Source organism: Varanus komodoensis, unplaced genomic scaffold, assembly GCF_004798865.1.
Source record: "Varanus komodoensis strain SLA01 unplaced genomic scaffold, ASM479886v1 scaffold14_1, whole genome shotgun sequence".
In the NCBI taxonomy this organism is placed as follows: Eukaryota; Metazoa; Chordata; class Lepidosauria; order Squamata; family Varanidae; genus Varanus; species Varanus komodoensis.
This window is the reverse complement of record NW_025335438.1, coordinates 12,735,214-12,757,850: the sequence shown is the minus strand read 5'-3', so window position 1 is coordinate 12,757,850 and position 22,637 is coordinate 12,735,214. Positions and strand designations below refer to the sequence as shown.

The 22,637-nt window shown below is 38.2% G+C and overlaps 1 protein-coding gene, 1 long non-coding RNA gene and 1 other non-coding gene across 4 annotated transcripts; 1 reads left to right on the top strand and 2 right to left on the bottom strand.

Moving 5' to 3' along the window:
- Positions 1-214: 214 nt before the first annotated feature.
- LOC123020339 lies at positions 215-6,635 on the top strand. Its single transcript, XR_006414060.1, has 3 exons — positions 215-1,101; positions 1,757-1,850; positions 5,026-6,635. It is a non-coding gene; the product is annotated as an uncharacterized LOC123020339 (long non-coding RNA).
- On the bottom strand, positions 492-583 carry TRNAY-GUA. The gene is given in 2 exon segments: positions 492-527; positions 547-583. It is a non-coding gene; the product is annotated as a tRNA-Tyr (tRNA).
- Positions 4,731-20,961, bottom strand: VCPIP1 (valosin containing protein interacting protein 1). 2 transcript variants are annotated; one of them, XM_044423908.1, is made up of 3 exons: positions 18,025-20,960; positions 13,330-13,416; positions 4,731-8,793 (listed from the first exon to the last, which is right to left on the bottom strand). In XM_044423908.1, exons 1-3 carry the CDS (start codon positions 20,705-20,707, stop codon positions 7,919-7,921), a joined length of 3,645 nt encoding a protein of 1,214 aa, XP_044279843.1. In that variant the 5' UTR covers positions 20,708-20,960; the 3' UTR covers positions 4,731-7,918. The 2 variants fall into 2 exon arrangements, with proteins under 2 accessions (XP_044279843.1, XP_044279844.1); XM_044423909.1 differs by lacking the exon at positions 4,731-8,793 and adding an exon at positions 8,811-10,919 and having other exon boundaries at positions 18,025-20,961.
- Positions 20,962-22,637: the final 1,676 nt, after the last annotated feature.

Genomic DNA, 22,637 nt, shown 5'->3' with positions numbered 1-22,637 from the left:
CAAACAGGGGGGCTGGGGCGAGGGAGGAAGAGGAACGGCCAGTAAGGGAAGAAAGGTGGCGGGATATCGTAGAGGTCAGTGAAGGAGGAGGAGCCAAGGGCTAAAGTGCAAGGCGTGTTGGGAAAGAGAGTCTTTTCCTCACACGGTGGTTGTGAGAAACCAAATTGTCTCGTTTTTGTGCAGTGCTTTTAATGCCCGCAGCAGAAGTCTAGCTATAAACACTCAAAATACGATTTGCTCTTGTCGTTGTTTCGGTCTTTAATACCTTTTTCTTCCCATTTTCCAAATGTTAAAAAGAAAGAAAAAATACATCCTTTCGTCTCTCAAATAGACTCACACCCTGCTTATCGTATGTACAGGTCGGTGCACCTTCGACTTGCATCTTCTTGGGAAAGGAATACATAAATAAGAATACTATGCATGTACCGAAAATTTGAAATACGTGACTCAAGCATATTCTTATTGTGAAACTTTCAGAAATAAAATAAGTCTCCTTCGAGCCGGAATCGAACCAGCGACCTAAGGATTTCTATGTCAGATATGCTTCTACAGTCCTCCGCTCTACCAGCTGAGCTATCGAAGGGACGCCGAGTGAAATCTTCTATTTTCAGTATACAAAGACTCTACGAAGACGTGGAAAATAAGATGCATCAAGAAAAAAGGAAATTTTTCAGTATTATCATCGTCTCAGGAATGGTACGATCTTTCCCTTAACAAGAATATTTAGTCTGCAGGTGTATATTTAATTTATTATTTTAAACGAAGAGCAAAACGGAATGTTAGTCTAGTTCCTAGGACAACAGTTCCTATAGCATTAACAGGAGTATTAACTGGTGCTCTATAGTACGAAAATGTCATTTCAGTTACTGGAGATTTCTGTGAACATTTGTCATTTAAACTGCCTCGTCAGTAAGTAGGAGTGTTACGACGCCACGTGAAAAAGCCTCACCTGTTAACACTTTCGCCTCGATCGTATGCATATTTATTGAAATCCCACTTGAGGTCGACTGGACTTGCTTCCAGCAAGCGTGCAGAGAATTGCGGCCTAAAAGCATAATCCTATGCACGTCAACTCCGAAACAAGTTCCACTGAGGTTCCTGGTAAGTGCTTATAATATAAACGCTCCTAGGGTTTCGGTTCCTAGGTTCCAAGAATTAATGCCTCAACAGCAGGCAACTTAACGTTGGATCAAAATCGAATGCTTATGTATTCTATTGCAGCGACGTAATTTGGGAGGCATGTCGGAAAATTTTTATTAAAAAACCGTTATTCACAAAAATGCATTTCATTATTAACGTATTCATCTGCTAAAGGAAACGCCTTGCAACCTTGTAATATAATGCTGTTTTTAAATATATCCCAAGCAAGAGAAAGCAGTCTAAAATCTGCATTGTGAAAACTGATGTAAAGCTTCCTGGCAACAAAGAACACAACTATCTTTGCAAAGTATTCTTCTTCAAGTATGCACACAGAGGGGGATAAGAGAATTTATACTGCACAGTAGTGCAGCGATACATTTTGAAGTGTTTCCTCTCATCATGACAGTCCCCATAACCATGCCAACAAAAACCAAAAATGCAGGAGGCTGTATTGATCCATATCAACAATCCAATTCTAGCCGTTTTCATTTCTATAAAGTTCAGGGTTTTCCTTAACGCTTATTGGGTATTAACTTTCCATTCAGTAGCAGGCCACCTTAACATACTTACATCACAAGACGGTGCAATATAGATGTTCTTAAAATATATATTTCAGCTGGAAAACTCCTTCTCCCACTTGCTATTGTGAAGATTGCAGTTAAGCGCAGAGAAAATAAGGAAGTGGAAGGGTTGGTGACGTCAGCACCCTGGTAAGAGTCAAAAAATGACGGCAGAGCGTTCCTGGGAATCCTGGCTCCATTGCGCTACTGGTACTGTAATCATTTCAGTGCAGAAGTAGTATCATACAGGGAAATAATGTTAAGTCTAGTTTAAGTTAAATAGTGACTGACCTTATTTTGCTACCAACAGCACCAACACCAATCAGAAATCGTTACAAATGAATCCCCTATTCACCCTTCCCCAAATTTACTTTATTCTCTCTTGCTTCAGCTAAAAGTTTTTCTTCTTGCTGTTGAACAAGGAATTCTTGAGCATTCCTAAGAATCTGAATGAGAAATTTGTGATTTTTTTCAACATTATCTAATACATATGCTTCTTGTGTACATAAACAACCTATTGACAACCCATTCGTAGAGTGTTAGTGTGGCACTCAACCCTGGATATTGAGGATTTTTTATGAATCAGGTTAATTCTGGATTGTTTAACAGGTAGGTGTAGGTTAACCCTGAAATGTTTAACCCATAAGCAATCCAGAGTTCTCACGTTTCAGACTTTTTGTTAACAACCTGTAAATTGGTTGTTTATGCAGACTGGAAGTAGTTTGCATGAAGCACATGTCCCCACAATCATGGGTTAACTAAATCATTGATTTCATTAATTAACCCACAATTTACTACAGTAAGATGCAAACTCAGTCTATTGAAGAATAGTTTTCATTCCTCTTACTTTTATATAACAAAGAGTAAGTTGGAAATGCACAACTGTAATAAAGGCACAAATGGTTCACAAATGGTTAAGTTAAAAGAAATTTTAAGATGAGCTCAGGTTTCCTGAAGTAGCACACATTGGAGTATATACGTCAGTGTCAGTCTACATACTAGTGTGAATGATGTGGTAGTAAAAGCCACTTTCTGAACTATGGGAATGGGAATAGTCCAACTAGATTTATAGAACAGTAGGGTCAGAAGGGGCAAATAAGGCCATTGCGTCCAAATCCCTGCTGTTGCAGGTCACCAATTTACGCCATCACACTCAGATGACTGTCTAGTTTCTTTCTGAATGTTTCTTGTGTGGGGGAGTTCATGATTTCTCTAGGCAACTGGTTCCAGTTCTATTGCTCTGGTTCCACCAGCTCTATTGGTGCAACAACTTGCAGATCTTAGGTTTACACAGCAGTATGTAAGTGCTCATACAACAAGTAAGGCAATGGAGCTCTACATTTTCTTCCACTAATAGTATGTTGGATTTAAGCCATTAGTGCAGGTACATCCTTATGCGATGTGTTTCATGGGGATTTACAATTAATTCTTCCCACCTTCACACCCTCAATTAAATAGCATCTAAACTGTATTTGGAAAACAACCAAACTCCTATCTAATGGAGACAATTCCTCAAGCAATCTTATGATCATTTCATAACTCATTGTTCTACTTGTAGGTTCAAACCATGCTGCACCATGTTAAGACAGCTTTATCAAGTATATCTTTGATAAAGTATTTAAAAATCCAAATCAAAGACAAACCCACCAGGGTGAAAGAACTCTTCATGTTGTTTTTCAACACTATGTATTAGCAAGTTTGTGCTGTAACTAAGATACTTGCTTTTATCAGCGATAGCCAAGCTATCTATTGCCGAGGAATGGCAGCTATTTGTGGGGCTGTTTGCTACAGTTAAGACTGCATTATATGATTAAAACCTGTTACCCAAATAAACTCATGCTGAAAGTTTCTAGTTTCGGCTCAGAATATTTTGAATATAGAACAGGAACGTGTGTGTGTGTGTGTGTGTGCGCGCGCGCGCGCGCGCGCTGGTACACTAGTAGAATGGTCTGGAAACACCCTAGTAAAAGTTAGCAGTTTTGTACTGGAAGGTACTAGTGGTACACTGCTGCTCTCCAGCCATACAGAGCAGGTAGCATGAACAAAACGCATGAAGAGAGATGGCTGCTACACCCACAGTTCTAGTAGTAGTAAACTTGGTACAGAAATTAGAAAAATGTTGTTTAGCTTATATATTTAATATTGCAATAAAAGAAAAATCCAAATACTGTACAGTAAAGTGTAATATAGTACACTGTTATAATACACTATTGTTACATTACAGATAAAAAAACAAATTAGTACAGCAATCACAAATAAAATGAAAATGTGCTGAATGGCCAGCACTGTGAACATGGTATCATTGCTATTCTACTTTAATTCAATATGTAAAGCACTTGCTGTTTAAAAGGTTTCCTAAATATATACAGTACTAATGCTTATTTATACATTTTTTAAATCAATTATTTTCAAAAGTGCACTATTTCCCTTCCTGGCAATAATCCTCATTGAAATAAAATCTAAAAATATCAATTACCATTCACTTTTAACTTTATTACAATCATAGGGGCAAAACAGGAATGGTGCCATAAGGAATTTTATATGCAACACCTTAAAATTTAAGGTACTGTAGGATATGCAGAAGAAAATACTGAATGAAGCCTTTGCTGGAATATAGTGTCAATTCCTTTACTGAGTCTGCCAAATTCTGAGTGACATCTAGCAAGTCAAAAGGATCCAAAGAAAAGGTAGCTTAGATTAAGATTCTAAGCAGTAATGAAGTTCCTCTAGAAGCAATTAGAATATGGGATGATTCACAGATTAGTCTATTAGTCTTATAGAAAACCTAATTCAGCTGAATGTGCACATAGTTGAGCACTCACCAAAGCCCGCTAGACTATCATATCCCAATTCATCTCTTCAGTAGAAAAGCCAATCATGTTGGTTTTCAAAAAAGTCTTTTCTATAGCATTGTTAGCATATGTACACAGTAAATCCTAAACACTATCCCTTAAACAGCTCATTTCAACTGTGTAGTATCTTTAAAGATAAAAGAGAAATGCAATATAAAGGATCACCCTGTTCCTTAAAAAAAAAAAAACATAAACGTTGTCACTTTATTTTGTATCTGTGTAGTAAAAGGAACAGACATTCAAAAGTTAAATTGAATGAGTGAGCCATTTTATAGCTGTGGAACAACTATAAGTTTGTTTTCAAAAATTGTAATGAAGTTGAATTTCCAGATTTTTAAAAAAGGACAGTACTGTAATCAGGGTACATCATCTACCGTAAAACACTTTTAGATCTAAATGGAAAGCCAAGAGAATGCTTTATTTAAACAATTTCTAAAATGCACTTTAAATTGTTTTCTCCTCTGATTCTACAGGATCTGAGATCTCCTCAGCAAACTGGTATATCAAAAGCTGCTACTATGGAAGACCTCTTTCCCATTCATTTTACTATATATACAAGAAATGGCTTTGCTGTTCAAGGTCAAGCATGTTTGTCTTTAATTTCATAAACAGTCTTTGATTTGATAAATCATGGGCTTCAGTGATTAAACTAAATGTGTGCATGCATGTGCGTGCACACATGACTAGCAAATAATAGACAAAGGAAAGACACTCCAGAAATTCTTAATACTCTGCTAACCAGGTTAAACATTTTTCATAAATTTACTAAATAGGACTCTCAATAAAGTGGCAATCTTGCAATCAGTGCTTAACCGAACTAAATTCAGCAACTAAATTGCAAGTAAATGCTATTGAGGTCAATAGGAAATCAGCATTTATTTGTGGATTTCAGTCTCAAAACTTTGATGGGGATCAGCTACATACTGAGTGCACAATCATAAAATATTTAACTTTAGATTTTAGATTCAACTTTTCCCAAACACTCACAAAAACAAGATTTTCATACATCTTCTAAGCATAGAATATTTTCATTTCAGAAATAAGCACTGTGAAAGTCTTTCACTTTTGTATCCTCTCTTTTGCACATGTTAAAACATGCAAAAGAGAGGATACAAAAGTGAAATAACTGGTACTGTAGTTTCCTGGCTAGGAGAAAAGGCTCAAAACATCATGCAGGCAAAGTTCTACAAGAGAGAGGAAAAGTATAAGCTACTAGTCAAGAAAACCAGCTTAAATTATTCATCCATAATGCTCCAGCTTCACAGTTCTTGCTGATGTATGTGAGAATCTTGAGTAGATTATATTGATACCCTTTTTTCTATAGTACACAGAACCACTATCATATTTTTGTTATAAAATGCTGCCATCAGGCAGTATATTCATGATAAAAGTTTAAGCCAGCTCTAAAATGCCTTGGTTCTCCACAGAAGAATTTTGGCAATTGTAGTTCTGTGAAGTTGCTATAAGTCAACAATAAAGAATTTACCTCATACCTATAGTACTGCTATTTTGAGAGTTATTTAATGGAAGCTACAGTAGTTAAACCAGTTTTCAAAATAATTTAGATATCCACTGCAAATGCCTCTGTCAGAGAAAACACAGCCACTTTCATCACACCAACCATATTACAAGCTAGGTATGAAATCTGACAAAAGTATTCCTGTGCCAAAAAGTTCTCCTAGCCAAGCACAATCCTTTATGGATGCATCAACAGCTTCTTTGGGTAATGACCATAAACTTAGTTGTGTATTTACTAGAAGTTACAGTGGCTTTCTGTACAGAGCAGCAAGCACCGTGTTCTCAGTGTGATCAAGTCTAAAAAATCATATGTAACCCATGTTTGATCAAATTAAACAACAAAAATAGCAAGATTGTGTATTTAAACTAATTTATTCATGAAAGTATTTTTGTATGTTTTATATATAAGCTGTGTACTAAATGATAAAATGTGTTCCCTGTATGAGAGAAACAAAAACAGTGTTCAAATGGATTAATATACTTGAATGAACTGAAGCAGCTGTACCTTCAGTTAATTACCTGTGTAAAAAAATAAAGCTTCCCTTAATTGGGATATTCAATTGTAGCATTGCTTGGAGTTTTCTTGAATGATTATAAGTGCAGAAAGTGTAAGCATGTTTTTGAATACAAACATTAATACAACAAACTTGTATTTGTGGACCAGGTAAAATTCATGTCCAGGCAAACACTGCTCCAAAAACTAAGTGCTTGAATATTCTATTCTATATTTCTTCTGTAATGTAAATCTTTCACCCTTTCAAGTTTATTTATCAGATGAAGCAGTAATAATGCACATAAAATATGCAAAGAGGCAAAAGTGCAACATTAGTATCAAGATAAACATTCTATCTGTATCTGGAGTAAACACAATGGCTGCTTCTTAAAAATTAGCACTGAAGAACTGATGAACATCCTGCTTAAGTGGATGATGGTTTAATCAAAGTGGCACCTTGAACACTAGTTATTTCTCATTTCCATGGAATTTAAAAGGAACTTTATGCCACTGAGAAGCCTCTGATGAAACTTCCATTAATTCACCATGCTCAGAAAATGTTTACAGCCAGCACAGATGACCAACAATTACTTATCAAAATCTTCCAGCACAAAAACAATTTATTAATCTGCTGTAGCTCCTTAAAATACTTGTCTACTACTGTCTTGGCAATGTAAAAGTACACCATGGTACCATACCAGTTGAAAACTTAACATGCACCCAACCACTTGCCAATTGAGCAATGAAAAAGCTGTGCTGGCTGAGACTGCCATGCATGACTACATCACCCTGCATTAACTTCATCTTATAGTGTATAGCTCATTCTCCTGCCATTCCCTTAAGTTTATAACTTTAAAGAGATCTCAGAAAATATACTTGGGTATTTTGAGAAACCTGCAAATCTAAATGAATACGAGTCTTCAAGTATTAGGGAATGTCTCTGAATGCTTTAATTCTGAGTGGAACAATACCTGGCAAAACACACTGTATTTGTCAGGTTTAATCTTCGCATATTAATCTGAAAAACGTGATGTTTTCACATGGTCTGGAAGATTAAGACTTAATGGAATTCAAATTACTCCTCCACCCCCACCCCCACCCTCACAAAAACCCACCTCTACAGCAGATATTCATCTCAGTGCATATCCTAATAACTAATTTACAGGTAACTGAGAGCTAACCTGGGCAGCAGAATGGCATATTAAAAGCTATTGTCTATCACACACTTGTTATCATGCAATGAGTAAGATATAATCTTTGAAACATACAAGATTCAAGGACTAAATTTATGTGGCCCAGCCAACAAACATTACATTTGCACAATAATCTCTTGTATCTTTATCTGCTGTTAATATTCATGAATGATCCATTGGCTCAGTTGTATTAGTGATCTCTGCATCTTGACTATCCATGTCTTCTGGTTCTTCAACAGAATTTCCTTTTTGCACTTTTGATCTTGTGGAGAAAGCTGTTCCCACTGCATTTGACATGTTACTATCAGTTGTTTCTGTATTCAGATGTCCACTACCACTTGATAAAGTAAATGATTCAGACAAACCAGTCTGAGGGCTCCTTGTTTTAATGGATGAACTTGCTACATCCAATTTCCTTTGAGAGAAATCATTTGCTGCCAACTGCTCAGTATTCTGATCCCGCAGGTGTCTGTCCATTGAAGCTTGAATTGAAGAAACCATTTCCTGCAATTTTTTTCGCTGTGCCTCAATCAAATTAGGATCAAGCTGCCTGCTATCTCTCATTGTTCCTACTCCAGGAGCTATCCGTATAAGCTCACTGTTTCCAGAATCACTTGTGTACACAGAAGGCTCAGATTTAGCAGAACTGGGACTAAAGTCTGTGCCTGTGCTTTGTTTTCTTGTAAGAGGGACTTCCCTAGCTCTTTGATGAAGCTGCTGACTTCCAGCTGCAGTCCCTAAAGAATGGCCTTTTCCTTGAAACACAGTTATATTGTGAAGTTGCTCTGACTTCTTTTTAACTACACCACCACTACCTAATTTTAGGAGTCCATGTGAAGGACTTGCTTCCCTGCTTCTTGAAGAAGCCTCTGCTCGCACTTGGTTTAATGCCTCCTTAACCAGGTCTTCAACATCTGAACCCACAGGGAAATGCCCAGCAGCATCCACACAAAGTTCCAGTCTGTCTTCTGCTGCATTGTATACAAAGGTCTTACCAGGCAAGTGTGGAAATGTACAGTGTTCACCATCAGCCAGACCTATAAAAAGTAAGAAATGTGCAGTTTATGCACTGTTTAACATCTGTGAAGCAATTACCAAAAATATTATCTTCATATTATAAACACATTCAACACAACTCTAACATATAAAGAAAAAGAACAGGAACATATAAGCAGCTTTGCTGAAGACCCAAGGCCCACACAACCCAGCATTACTTCCTCAGTGGCCAACCAGATGTCTTTTGGAAGCACATCAGCTGGACCCCAAGGGAGCAGACCTCTTCTGTTGCTGCCCTAGACAACTGGTATTCAACGACACACTGCCTCTGGACCTGGAATATTCATACAGCCATCATAACTAGTATATACAAATGCATTTCTTATATTAAACACATAGCTGCCACATCAGAAGTTAAGCTCTAGAAAGGCAAACACAATCCCTGCCAGAACAAAGTTATTCTTTGTGGACAGGCATGCCTCTTTGGGTAGTGAATGGAGTAATTTAAAGAATTATGCTACTTCTATTGCTTTTCTCTGCAGAACAAATTACTTTACAATTTAGAAATTCTTGTTAACTTCAACAAAAGGCTACAGAAAAATCATAATATAGCTATTCAAGTGAAATTGAATGGGTCAATTGAACAGGTCAATCTGAACAGGTCAGTTTTGCTATGTCAGAACACTACATTCAATCACTGTTACTTAGTTTTCTGATTTATAGCAAACTTATAAGAAAAGCAGTGTTTAAAATTAGAATAATGAGAGTTGCATGAAATTTTGTATGTTCCTATGTTGTAAGAGAAGATAAAGGAAAATATATTCAAAACAGATCATTTGTTAGCTTTATTTAGGAGTAGGTAGGCACATATGCCTCTGATCAGCACCAACATAAGATTTCTTAATATTTAAAGAGACATTTGGAGTTCTATAGCTAAGTATCTATATGGCCTGTATAAAAGGTAAAAAAGGGTTCAAGAAATGCCACTTTGCAGTGTATTACCCTATGTGAGATATCATAGGATAGTGTTTGTTTCCTACAGCAAGTGTCATCTTTCATCCAGGACTGTTACACAGAATTTACTGTGTAAGGATTCAACTGAATAGTCGTTGCTATCAAAGAGAAGCATCAACATTATAAAACAGCTTCCTAATGAAAAGTTCATGTGTTAAACAAGGACAGGTAGCCTGTAGGCTAAAAAACCTTCCCTATTTTCATTAAACAAGGTCAAAACAGTACCGTCCCAGATAATTTTTGAATTTGCTTAACAATAAATAATACACACTATTATTGCTTCTTTTGGGTCTGACTGTGGTGTTATGTTGTTTTGATAATTTAAGATTAAGTTTTATTATAATTTCTATGTTTATGGTTTAGTTTTACAGATCATTTGCTATATTTTGTATTTTATGTTAGGTAAAACAAAATTTGTTCAAGATTCCAGCTTTGTAGCAGTGTCTTGGGCTCACAGGATAAGAGTTTTAAGGAGTGGGTGAAGAGAAGAAAAAGAACATACTCCTTTCTCATTATCCAAAAAATTGCCCTATGTACTTTTGAAGGAGTCAGGTGGGGTCTGAATCCCAGCAATAACCAGAGTGTTTTACTGCAATACAGTAGTAGGAAGGGAAATTAGGTGACATTACTGAAGATTAAGAAAGGGAAGGTGTGTGCATTTTTCTTTTTTCTTTATGTAGACTTCTCCATATAGTGCACCAAGGGAAGGGTAACCTCCAAGGTACTAGATTAGGGGATCTAATAAATCAATTTCCCCACCCTCCTCTTCCCCACAACTGTCTTCCAACACTGTGTAGGTTGCAGAAATACTGAGCACTATTGCACTATTTTTGGAGTTCTAAAGAATTTATCCTTTACATTTACAAATGCCTCAGACAAGATTCTGCCTATGTTAGGGCATTTTCTTCTTTCACTGCAGTTCACAGAGACAGAGACCAGTTTGCTCAGGAGTACAATCACTGGATTCAATTCACTCAAAAGTACTAGAAGAAGGTTCCCTATAGTACTTTTCTGTATTTCAATTTTAATGAAAAAGATATTATGCAAGTCATCTGGGTATATAAGGGTTGCCAAAGCTTCTGAACCTGGGAGCAGCAAGAAAGTAGAATACCAGATAGCAGCAGAGCTGTTCTCCAATGTGCTTTTGCCAGTTCTAAAATGAAATGGAAATTAGTGGGCATAGAATACAATTAACTTATTTTAATGAATTTTCAGATTTTATACTGGTGACAGGAACCAGCTGTCAGTATAAATTTACAAACCACAATGATCATCAAGTTTTTTTTCCCAAAGGCAAGGCAATCCTTTTCACCATTCAGTAAAAGTAAGAAAAAGATGCAAAACAAAGATTGGCTTTTTAAAAAAATCTAAACTTAAGTACAGAAAACACAGTGATAAATTGGAGGCAAGGTGGAATACACAAGAACAGTTTCACAAAAGCAATTGTTTCTGAAAGTGCATAAGGAAGAGTACTCATGCAATCCTATGCATTTCTACTGAGAAATAAACCTCACTCAACTCAATGAGTACAGAAGTGCAGCCCCAAAGTTGCAGCTGGGTATGTGCAATAAGCACACACACTAGTCACTATGCAAATCGTGTTAAATTGTGTAACTACCAACTTGTTGAAAATGCATGTACATTTTCTGCACTGAACCAAAAACAAATAGTTTACTTAGTTTTTAGTTGGGCCTGATCATTGGTCCAATCAATAGAAAACTGGGCTTCTGATTGCCAATAAGTACACAAGCAATGACTTCATTTGCTTTTGCAACATGAACATTCCACAAATTATAAGGATACCATGAGTGATGTCCTAAGTGTCTTTTTGGTAGAACTGCAGGATACAAATGAAATAAATGATAATTCTGTTCTTTTATAACTGCATTTTACTGATGTGCTTGGGATTTCTATATGTAATTTACCTATACACATTATTGATAATTTTGGTATTATTATTTATTTGTATTATTTTGAGTTATATTTTTGACAGAAAACCAGGCTGTGAATCAAATAAACATAATTAAAAACCTCTGCAAAAATAATTATTCTTGTATGGAGGTAAAAGTGTGGTCCAATGGATGCTGTTCAAGTTGCATATAAGATTTACATTGAAGCAAACTAGGTGGCTTTGGACATACTATTTCTCAACCCTTATCCATGGGATTGTTATGAGGCTAAACTACCACTCTGACTTTGCTGGAGAAGAAGTGCTACAAAAATAAAGAGTTTTCAAAGGGATTCAACTGGTTTCCTTCCACAAATTGAAACTATCAAACAGTTGCATGGGCTAGGCATATTTTTAAGCGAACCTCCCTTCCTCATGCCCACCAAATCTGCTCCGGAGGATCCTCCAACCTTATAGAGCAAATTTCAGGGCAGCAGGGAAGAGGGGCAATCTGCTGAAGATAGTGTCTAACCACTTTCCACAGATGAAAGCTTTCTGCGAACAGAGAGAAACTAGTTATCAATCCACAAATCTTAAGATGAAGCTTTTTAGAAGAAAATGTAATGCTACTCCTTATACAAATCTTCAAAAGTCATTAAAATCATTTACAGAGGAATTGTAGCATGTTAAAAGTAGACTGGGAAGCTTTCCGGAAAAAACAAAGGGGATTTTAAGCAGCCCTACATCAGAAAACTAAACAAAATGTCCTCAAAGGCTGAAGTGTACACTTAGTGTGTATTACATTCAACATGCTGAGAATAAAAATGTTACAAAGTCTCAGGGCGTTCAGGTAAACATTTATACAAGCAACATGGCAAAGTTACTATCATAGTATTATATTCTTATGTATGGTTAAGTAAGATAGGAGACATCTCTCTTCCACACTGACAGGCTTTGTATATGGCAATGAAATAAATGTATTACAAGCTCATTTTGTTTTGCTACTAAATCAATATTTACCCTTGCAAGCATCAAGCTCTATGGAGTCTGCTTGGTTCTTCAACTACACTTACAAATCTATGGAACACAAGCCAAAGAGGCCCAGAGAAGCAGCCAAATTTACCTTCCAGCTTCAGCTTTCATGCCATATTGTATGTTACTCTAGAGAATACCCTGACCTTCATCAGGAGCAGCAGGAAAAAGGTGGCAGACTAAAGTCCTAGTGCCCAACCAGACCAGTACACAAAGCTCGCCTTCTTTTATTGTTTAAAGTTTAACTATATTTCACATTCAACTGTATCCCATTTCTCTTCTATTACTGAAATTAGCTAATTATTCAGAATGATTTTTTCCACCAAGAAATTGGCTGTGCATATATTCTAGTTCAATATGCCAACAAAAACAATTCAAAGTAGCCTGTGATATCAGTACTATTGTTTTGGAACCTCTTACGTTTCGTCACACAATGTCAACTTCCTTTAGGAAGCAATATGCTCTCTATCACATATAACTAATAACAATTATTATTATTTTCTGTAGAAATCCATGATAATAGTATATATAGCCAATTTCTCATACCTATTTCTCATACCAAAAACAAACAAAAAAAAAAACAAGAATAAAAATGCTGCTGCACATTGGAAAAAATATATTAGCACAGAGTTAGAAGTTATACCCATTGTTTTCTTCATTATATTGTAGAACACACCACCCTGCTGGAACAAGTGAGGAAGTCCCTTTGCATAAGACCACACATCTTCTCCTGTGGAACAGAAATAAAAGGATCTTTACAATAGTAAAATAGCAAAATATGAATTCCTATATATAAATATAAAAGCCACTTCCTAGGTAATGATCAAACTCCACACATCCTGTTATTCTCTAGAATGACCAAGAAGAGAACTTTAAATAGATCCTTAGGTTCTACCATCTTCTACAGAAGTCTGGATCATGCGGTCTTTGTAACAGTTTAATATCCAGGAAACTGCTAGTGTTGCATTGTTTTAATTTTGTTTGTGATCTGCCTTGGAGACCACTGAAGAAAAGGGCAGGATTTAAGTAAAATCATGAGCAGCTATGCAGATAGAAAGATTAGAATTACTAGATTCTGTATGAATCAGCCTGAGCAGGGATCAGGCTCAGGGTCAACTCTGTGCCCTAGCACAAACTCCATCCACAAAAGTAAGTGGTTGGGAAGACCTTCAATGATTAATATCCACGGCACCCCTCAGACAACTTTACAATATTATAGTATATCACAGTGATGCTAATCTTGCTCATATATTACCACTAATTAATTAATTAATTAATTTAGCAGGCTTCTATGCCGCCCCATTCGCCGAAGCCTCAGGGCTGCTCACAATAATAAATAAGGACAGAATAAAACAATATAATATGAGTCGACCTGGCCCGAAAAAATAAAATGAATATTAACAATTAAAATAGCGTTTGAATAAAAAGGTCTTCGCCTGGCGCCGAAAAATGAATAACGACGGCGCCAGGCGGACCCCTCTGTGGAGCACATTCCATAGATTGGGCGCCATTGCAGAGAAAGCCCTCCTCCGAGTACTTACCCTCCTAATATCCTTCACGGGGGGTTCCCGGAGAAGGGCCTCTCCCGCTGATCTCAAGGGGCGGGCGGGCATCTATGGACGTAAGCGCTCCTTCAGGTAACAAGGACCCAAGCCGTTGAGGGCTTTATAGGTCATAACCAACACCTTGAATTGGGCCCGGACTTCAATGGGGAGCCAGTAAAGCTGACGGATAACTGGAGTCATGTGAACATAACGCCCAGTCCCCCGTCAGCGGCCTGGCAGCTCTATTTTGAACCAACTGAAGTATCTGGACCGTCTTCAAGGGCAGCCCCAAGTAGAGCGCATTACAGAAGTCAAGTTGGGAAGTCACCAATGCGTGTGTCACCATCGCCTGTTTAATATCTGTTTATACCAATGAATAACTTACCACAAGCAGTCCAATTTTATTTAACGTCTGACACCTGTGAGTGACTGCTCTAAGTTGGTAAAAATCCTTTCACTAGCATCATGGAAGAATGAATGATTCACCTGCAAGGTCTTTGGAGCAGGGACAGCTCCTCTTGATCTTTGAAGGGCTATGCACACTAAAGTTACTTTATAGATAATAACCCACTCTTCCTATTGATAATCAAGAGCATGGCATTGATTTGTCTCAATCTCAATTTTGCTATGAATCATGTTTTCTTATTCATAATTAAACTGGAACTCATGCCAAATATTACAAAGATAACATTGTAAAAGTGCTTAATGTATATCTTATGTGCTTCTACTTATAACAAAGGAAGATAAATTCGTGCTTTTCTTCACAAAAAGAGATCTGCAAGTCTTATACCACATTACAGTGGAAGAAATAAATAAAAGAGCACTAAGTCTAAGTTACATTTCCTTTTAATTCTTTTGGGGACTTGAGGGCCACTTCATACATTGTACCATGGCATCAAAACAGAATTCAGTGAACATTTCTCTAAAAGTGGGAGAGATCTGGATACCTGGTTGAATGCTCAACAATTTTGATCATAATCATTAAGAAAATCAAAAGTCTGGAAACACCTCTTAATCAACGACAGTCAGTTTTTTGTAAATCATAGTATATAAGCCAGCCTTCCATGACAGAAAGATACCACAACCCGACAGAACTGCTATTAAAATCTTATTATATACAATTAAATGCCTAACAGAGCACTCAACCTAGCCCCAAAAAGATGACAGTGTTGCTGTCAGGCAGTTTTCAATGGGAAGTTACTTTATAGTCTGAGGGTTACCACTGGGAAGGCTCTATCTCTTGTTGCCACCCATCAAACCTCCCTCAAAGGAGGGCCTCAGGTGCTAACTGTAGAGTACAGGTAGATTTTTACATTTTCATGTGTGCATTTGATTACTGCTTTAACCAATGTTTACTGTATGCTTTTATATTTACTTCTAAAATTGCAAGCCACATGGAGTTTTGTTTTCTTGGTAGAAAGGTGGGTTACAAACTAAATAAATATTTAATTACAAGATAAAGTCTGAAGGAATGTGGGATTTTACACACTTCCTTGCCTACTCCTATGTTTGCAAGAAGACAACTTTTGTCATAGAATCACAATTCCCTATTACATTCAAATTCTTATAATTTGCTCTAACTGTAGTTACTTAAGAAACTAGACTAAAGAGAGGTTTGCCATTCTGTGTTTTCTTAATCATGGTCACAACAAGCCACAGTTCCCCAAGTATAGACAGAGCAGAGAACTGTAGTTGATTCAGAAGCAGAAACTTTTGCTGTCCTCTTCCCATGTGGGGGAAGGGGGAGCGCATAAGACCAGGGTGGATAAAAATCAATGATTTAGACAGACAGACAGACAGACAGACAGAATTTTTAAATTTTAAATTGGATTTTTTTCCAAACAATAACATGCTTTTGAGGAAAAAAATCTATCTAAACATAGTTTTCTATTTAACATACATTATAGTCCAGAGGTTATTCCTCATGTAATAAGGTTTAGTTTTAAATTATGTAGCATGAGGCTGTATATTGATGCAATGTTTAAATTTTTGGGTAAGTGAATTCCATTAATCCATTCACAATGTCATGCTCTTCCAGAGGTTTCTGTAAGATTATTGGGCAGATTATCTATTTAGAAGATATCATCACAGATGCTTGGTTTTACAGTTCCCAAAATGTGAATTTGCACCAGCAGAGATCACATGCCTCTTCTCACAACAAAAATGTTATAAATATACAGAGTTGAGAAAAAGACCTTAATCCCACTGTTCCTTTGCAAGCTTATGTACACAGAATCGACCCCTTGCCTATTAAGTGCTAAGTTTAAAAAAAATCCAATAAAGAGAAGAAGATTGTTGGGAATGGAATAGATCTGTACAAGAAATTAAGTGTGAGGAGGAGGGGCAAGCAGTAGAAATGAAAGTGAAATCTTTTGAGCAGACTGCTCCATAAGTCTTTGGATCCTTTTCTGTATATAGCCCAAGGTTCATCATATTATTCTTTCCCTGGAGGAGAAAAACTATAATGGCAGTAGGCTGTAAAAGAGACCCAGTTTGGGAATATTTTAATGAAGTTCCTCTACCTACAGGAAGGTAGAGTTCCTCTGCTACTCTGGAATATTTTCCATAGAAACCATCTGACATGCAAGAGCCCACTTTCCTTTGTAGCACACCTTCCGATTTCACACTCAAGATGAGAACAACTAGAAAAGATATACCTCTAACGTGTTAGGATGGGGTTACCTTTGCGGGGATACAATTTTTCTTTTAACTATGGAACACTTATGAAAGCAAAGTTTGACATGTTTTGTTCTTGGTTAAAAAGGTTAACTTGACAGTTTCACTTTTAAAAGTGGATGCACTGTTAGGTTTCAATTCATAAGATTCCACCCTGCAACTTCTGTTTTATTTTAAATGCTATTTTTTTTAGTTTCATTCACTCAGGTTGGTAAAAACGGTAAAAGAGGTACAGCTCCTGACAGTCTTCAGGAAACTTCAGGCCATTCTGCAGTTACTGAGAATATTTTAGATGCAGCAAAACAATTAAAAATATATCCAACTTGTGACCACAAGTAGGGATCTAAGCAATACTTATAATGTCATTCATATTGGAAACTAATGGAAAAGGTTTCAATGCACTGATTTAATCTGTAACCCTGCCAATTAATTTGGTTTAAAAGGTTCATGACCTTCCATAGGTCTGGCTGAATTGCAGGAAGACATTTGATATATTAAAATCTATGTCAACACATCTATATTATGTATATTCCTTGCCAAACTACTTTGCTTTCAAATTTCAGCATGTTTTCAGAACACCAGGTACTTATGTCAAAGACACACTGCACTGAAACAATAAGTATTCCACCTCTTGCCCTGCTCTGCATTAAAGTAGTTACACTTTTAGTAAACAAAAGATTATGCAGAGCTGAATAAAGCAAAATACATTTCAAAACCTCATATGCATGCTTTATGACAAGTACTCACAAAAAATAATGAAAAAGCAATTATAAAACCAGCCACACAAAAGCTGTCATTTGCTAATCACCAGAACAATATAATTCTTCATAAGGGACTAAAAGGAATACTGAAAAAATGACATATATGAAAGCTAAGCATTACACAAAATACATAAGGTGAGAACTGAGTGGTTAGCTGTTACCTTAGATAGTGTTAAGACCTCTCAAAACCAAAAGAGAGGTCTATCTACAGGTAAAAACAGAAAAAGTTGGTTTCATTATTTTTCAGAGCAGGAAATATACACGTGAGTTGGTTAGATCCTCTACGCATTACTAGTTTTATACAATTTGAATTTTAGTTTTTTTACTCTAAAAAAAGGAAATTACATTTTGTCTTACCCATAAATGTTGCTAGAAGACACAACGAGTACATTTCCTTGTCAATTTGCTCTTGGAGTTCCTTAGAAGAGATTTTACTAGTAACTGCAACATCATCATGTTTTACAACATGGGCTGAGTGCAATGAAGAAGTCTGGCTACTATCCTCCTTCCCTTTGAGGATCTCTACAGTTACTTTATCTCCATGGAGCAAAGGAACAGGTTCATTTTCATGCCCTTCTTTCGGTGGCGCAAGTTCTTTTGGAGGAAAGCCAAAGCGAATACTTTGCAACTGAGGAGGAATATGCAACTCTCTGGCTATACTTTCTTGTAATTCTAGAAACGTGGTTGAGGACTTCAAGGTAAGCATGGCCTGTCGGCCATCATTTGTCGTTATGCGTATTTTCTTTTCTTTTGCAGATGTTGGGGAATAGGGAGTCTTGGTAGGGGTAGCTGGTGCAGAGGATGTCCCCTCAGAAACAGCACCAGGGGAAGCAGTTCTAGTTGATCCTTTTTGCACTTGCTTCAATTTTTCAGTTTTTCGTTTCTGCATTACAGGTGCATGCTCTACAATATTTTGCTGAATAGTTCTTTCAGTTTTACTCATGTTCAGCTCTTCTTTGTGCAATGTTTTTGTTTTTTGCCCAGTAAGAATTATTTTGGTTGGAAGTTGAAATTCCAAGTCTTGTCCTTGTTGTACGTCATCAGCTCTTCGGGCATGAGCACCATCAATATTTACAGGGGTGTAGTCATCAGGGTTCTTCTTGGCTGTTTGATGCAAAATTGTATTGACAACTTTCTGGACAAGAATCTCACTACCAAATTCTCCAGGAAAATGTTTAGTGACAAGTTTCATAGCAACATCATAAACATTGCTGTTCAGAGATGGATCACTTTCATACTGGAACCAGTACACTGTCTCTCTCACCACTCTCCCACCCCATTCTAAAGTAATAGGAAAAGCTTCAGGGAGATTGTCATATTCTTTACCTTCCCAATAATGCTTGAATCCACAACCACATTTGCCACCTGTGGATCTGGTATTAGTTCTGTCCCCATCCAAATATACAACAGAGCCATCATTTCTGACACGACGCACTAATGTGCCATGGCACCAATTGCATGCAGTCAAACTACTCAAACTGTAGTCTGGCACAAGCACATCCTTCACAGGGTTATAGGAGCATACTAAGCTGTTAAGGGGGAAACTATAGTTTTTATCAGGTCTTAGTTGGCCATGGGTAGTTTTTGCCAGATTGTACAGTTTCCCTCCTGGAGCTAACCACTCTGGAGGAACATGAAGTTCTGAAAGGGCACCACATATGAGACATTTGTGAAGGCGGTTGTCCACCACTGCCTTTTTAGCAGCTGCTGTGACATCTTCAGGCTGAACTCCTATAACACCAGTCCGTCTATAGAAATATTGATGTACATCAGCTACTAGACTGGGATGAATACCATGCTTGTCCATAAAAACCTCCTCCATGGCAGCAACTAACCTCATCAGGTACTTGTCTTGTAAACTTCTGTCCCCTCCTATCACACAACCACCATCCTCTTCCAATTTGATATACTTTTTAATAAGATCCTGAGGTACTCCCCAAGCTTTAGGAAGTAATTTCATAGGCAATTTAGGCAGAGCAGCACCTTTTATTCCAACCAGAGGAATATAATGGTTACGTCCAGAACTACTCCAAGCAATACAAATAGGTTTGTTCAACATGCCATCTTTTCCCATGCATTTTTCTTGTGGTACCAAGCCAGGAAGGAAAGTGGCAGAGTAGTCTCCTGAACTACGCATTCCACTCAGGGAATCCAAGAGGATGATAGGCCGGTGCAGCACATTGGCCAATCCAAAGATGTGGATGTTTCGAAGGCCCATTGGTACACCCTCTGGAGGAACAAACAAAGGGTCACATTCATTGATTATGTCTTCCCATTCCGCTGCATCAATGAAGTCATGAAAAAGGGCTTTGTAGTGGGTGAGATTCTCCATAAAGTGCTTCTTGAGGTTCTCCCGCAAGGCATGCCAGAACAGCTCCCTGCCCACCAGTGCCCGAGAAATTGCATGGACCAAGCAATGGCCATCACCATCCACATGGACTGGAATGAGGCACTCTTGGCTGTTGTTGGCCTTCTTGATATCCTCCAAAGTGTCATGCAAGTAGATGAGGCTACCCGAACGATCTTTGCCATAACCTACTGTGTCAACATGCTCAGGCTCAATAAGGAAGGCACGATCCCCAAGAAGAGCACAGTCAAAGACATCTCCTTGGTTCATCTCAGTCAGAAGCTTGGCCTTGCCCGTTTGTTTGTCCATGCCATAGCGGGCCAGGATCGGAGACAGTAGCTTGCAGTGGTAGTTGGACAGGCCCATGACTTTAACCAGCTCCGTGTTCTTCCTTGGGGGGCCAGCCCCACTCACCCCCAGCAGGGCGTTCCGGAGCAAGTTGTGCAGCACCAAGTCCGGGTCCGTCACCTCCTCCACCCCCTGCAGTTGCCGCTGCTCATGGCGCTGCCCGCAATCCGTGCACTCGATGCTCCCGCCGCTCAGAGGCCCGTGCGCAGGGAAGAATAAACGCGCCTGGCACTTGGGATCCGGGCAAGTGCCCGAGAAAATACGCCGGTCCCTCTTCTTCGAGATCGGGGCTGCAACCGGCTGCTGCTCCTGCTGAGGCGGATGTTGCTGAGGCGGCTGAGACATCGCTCCGCGCCTCCGCCTTCTCCTCTCTTGCCCGCCCGCCCGCCCGCCCGCGGCCGGTCTCCTTCCCCACTTGCTTGTCTTCTCCCTTCCCTCACAGGTTCATCTTCTCCTCCCTCACCGTAACGGACGGCGCCTGACACAACCTGCCCTTTCCCCGGTCGCGGAGTACCAAAACAGCAGACAGAGAAACCTCCGGCACCACCACCAACTACCTCTTCACTGCCCTGGCCGTTGCCCACAACGTAACGGCCTTCCCTTCCCTCCTTCCATGGCCAAAGCGCAAGCGCAACTTCTTGAGATAGAAGGGAATGGTAGTTTTCTCTATCCCGGAAGCCAGGCTGTGTACAATAGGAGTTTTGCCAAAGCGAAAACTGCAAGTACCGTCATACAGTGCAGGTCAGGAACAACCCGAGAGAGCGGCTGGGGAATGTTTTCCCACAGGGGCGATGGGGAATGTAGTATTTCTTACGCGGAAGTCCTACGTACGGCCGAAGAGACCGGAAAATAAAATGAATACATTTCCTACAATGCTCTGCGTTGTTCCTCGTGATTTCATGGTTGGTAGTTGGGGGTGGGGAAAGTCCGTGTAAGAGAGTTGCTGATGTGTTAGAAGTAATATACCCTGCGAAGTCCACTGTGTTCAACAGGCCTTATAAAAATAAATAAGCTTACATTTCTGGGCACTAAAATAACATTGTTTGGGAACGGGCTGCATTTTCAGCTGCTTTAGGAGGGTCAACCGTTTAATATTCTATCCTGATGCTATTGATTTCATTTCTTTAAATAGTTATGATTAAACTCCAGTTTTACTTCAGTCCTCGCTTATGCTTTATTCTGCTGCTGTTTTACATTTCTTTGGATTTTAAAACCTTTGTTTAATGTTTTAATATAATAGAAATAGAAATATAATAATTAAAACCTTAGACCACTTATTAAGATTAATCAAGGAATTAAAAAAACCCATAAAGAATAATGGCATTAACAAGAACATATTCTTGTTTGCAAAATACATGCTTTTTTATGTGGCAGTAGCTTCTTGATTTTATTCCAAAACCGATCAAATACTTAAGCTTTCATCCTGCTTTAATATACATACAAACTCCTTCTCTTAAAGCCAAATTGTATGTTCCGTGCATTTAAAAATAAGCTCTGTAACCTTTTGCATTACATATATTGAAGTTTCAAAACTATGCATGTTTGCTTAGAAATGAATTCCAGTGTGTTTCAGGTAAATCTTTATATTGTTGAAGACTTCAATATTTTCAGTCAGCAACTTTAACTGACCATTAAATTTGGACCACAAGTATTACCCTGACCATATCATCCCTAAATGTATCAGGTTGTGTAAAGTTATCAGAGTTTGGCAGACTTTGAACTAGCCATCCTTCTGCCCATATTCATGTTCCGATTATTACATTCATGCACTTAGACAAATTCATAGGAGTACTGTTTGGATTTCCTCACTTTGCACAAGGTTTTTGTAATTCTGTAAGCTTTTGGGTTCTCCCAAGCCTGCTGATACCTCTCCTATGGATAAGTATTGCTTTGACTAGATGGAACAATAGAAAATTTATTCAATATGAGTATATCTGATTTGAAAATATATCATACACTTGTAAAATAAATACAGGATAAATCTTACTTCTGAATGCATGTGAAAAGGTGGACTATCGTGCAAATTGTTAAGATGAGTCAGTTGCTCATAAAGCCTCTTTAGTCCCTTTGAATTTGGTTGGATTATATTTGCTGAGGTGCAAATAATTCTTAAGGCAGTGGTTTGTGGGTTGCCCTTCTCCAAATAAATCTGGAGCAAATTCATTCAAACAGATACTGCAAGCTTCAGGTCAGCCCTTCCCAGCCTAGTACCCTGCAGGTCTGTTGGGCTACAACTCCCAGCCAAACTGAGGGAAGCTGGGAGTTGTACTCCCAA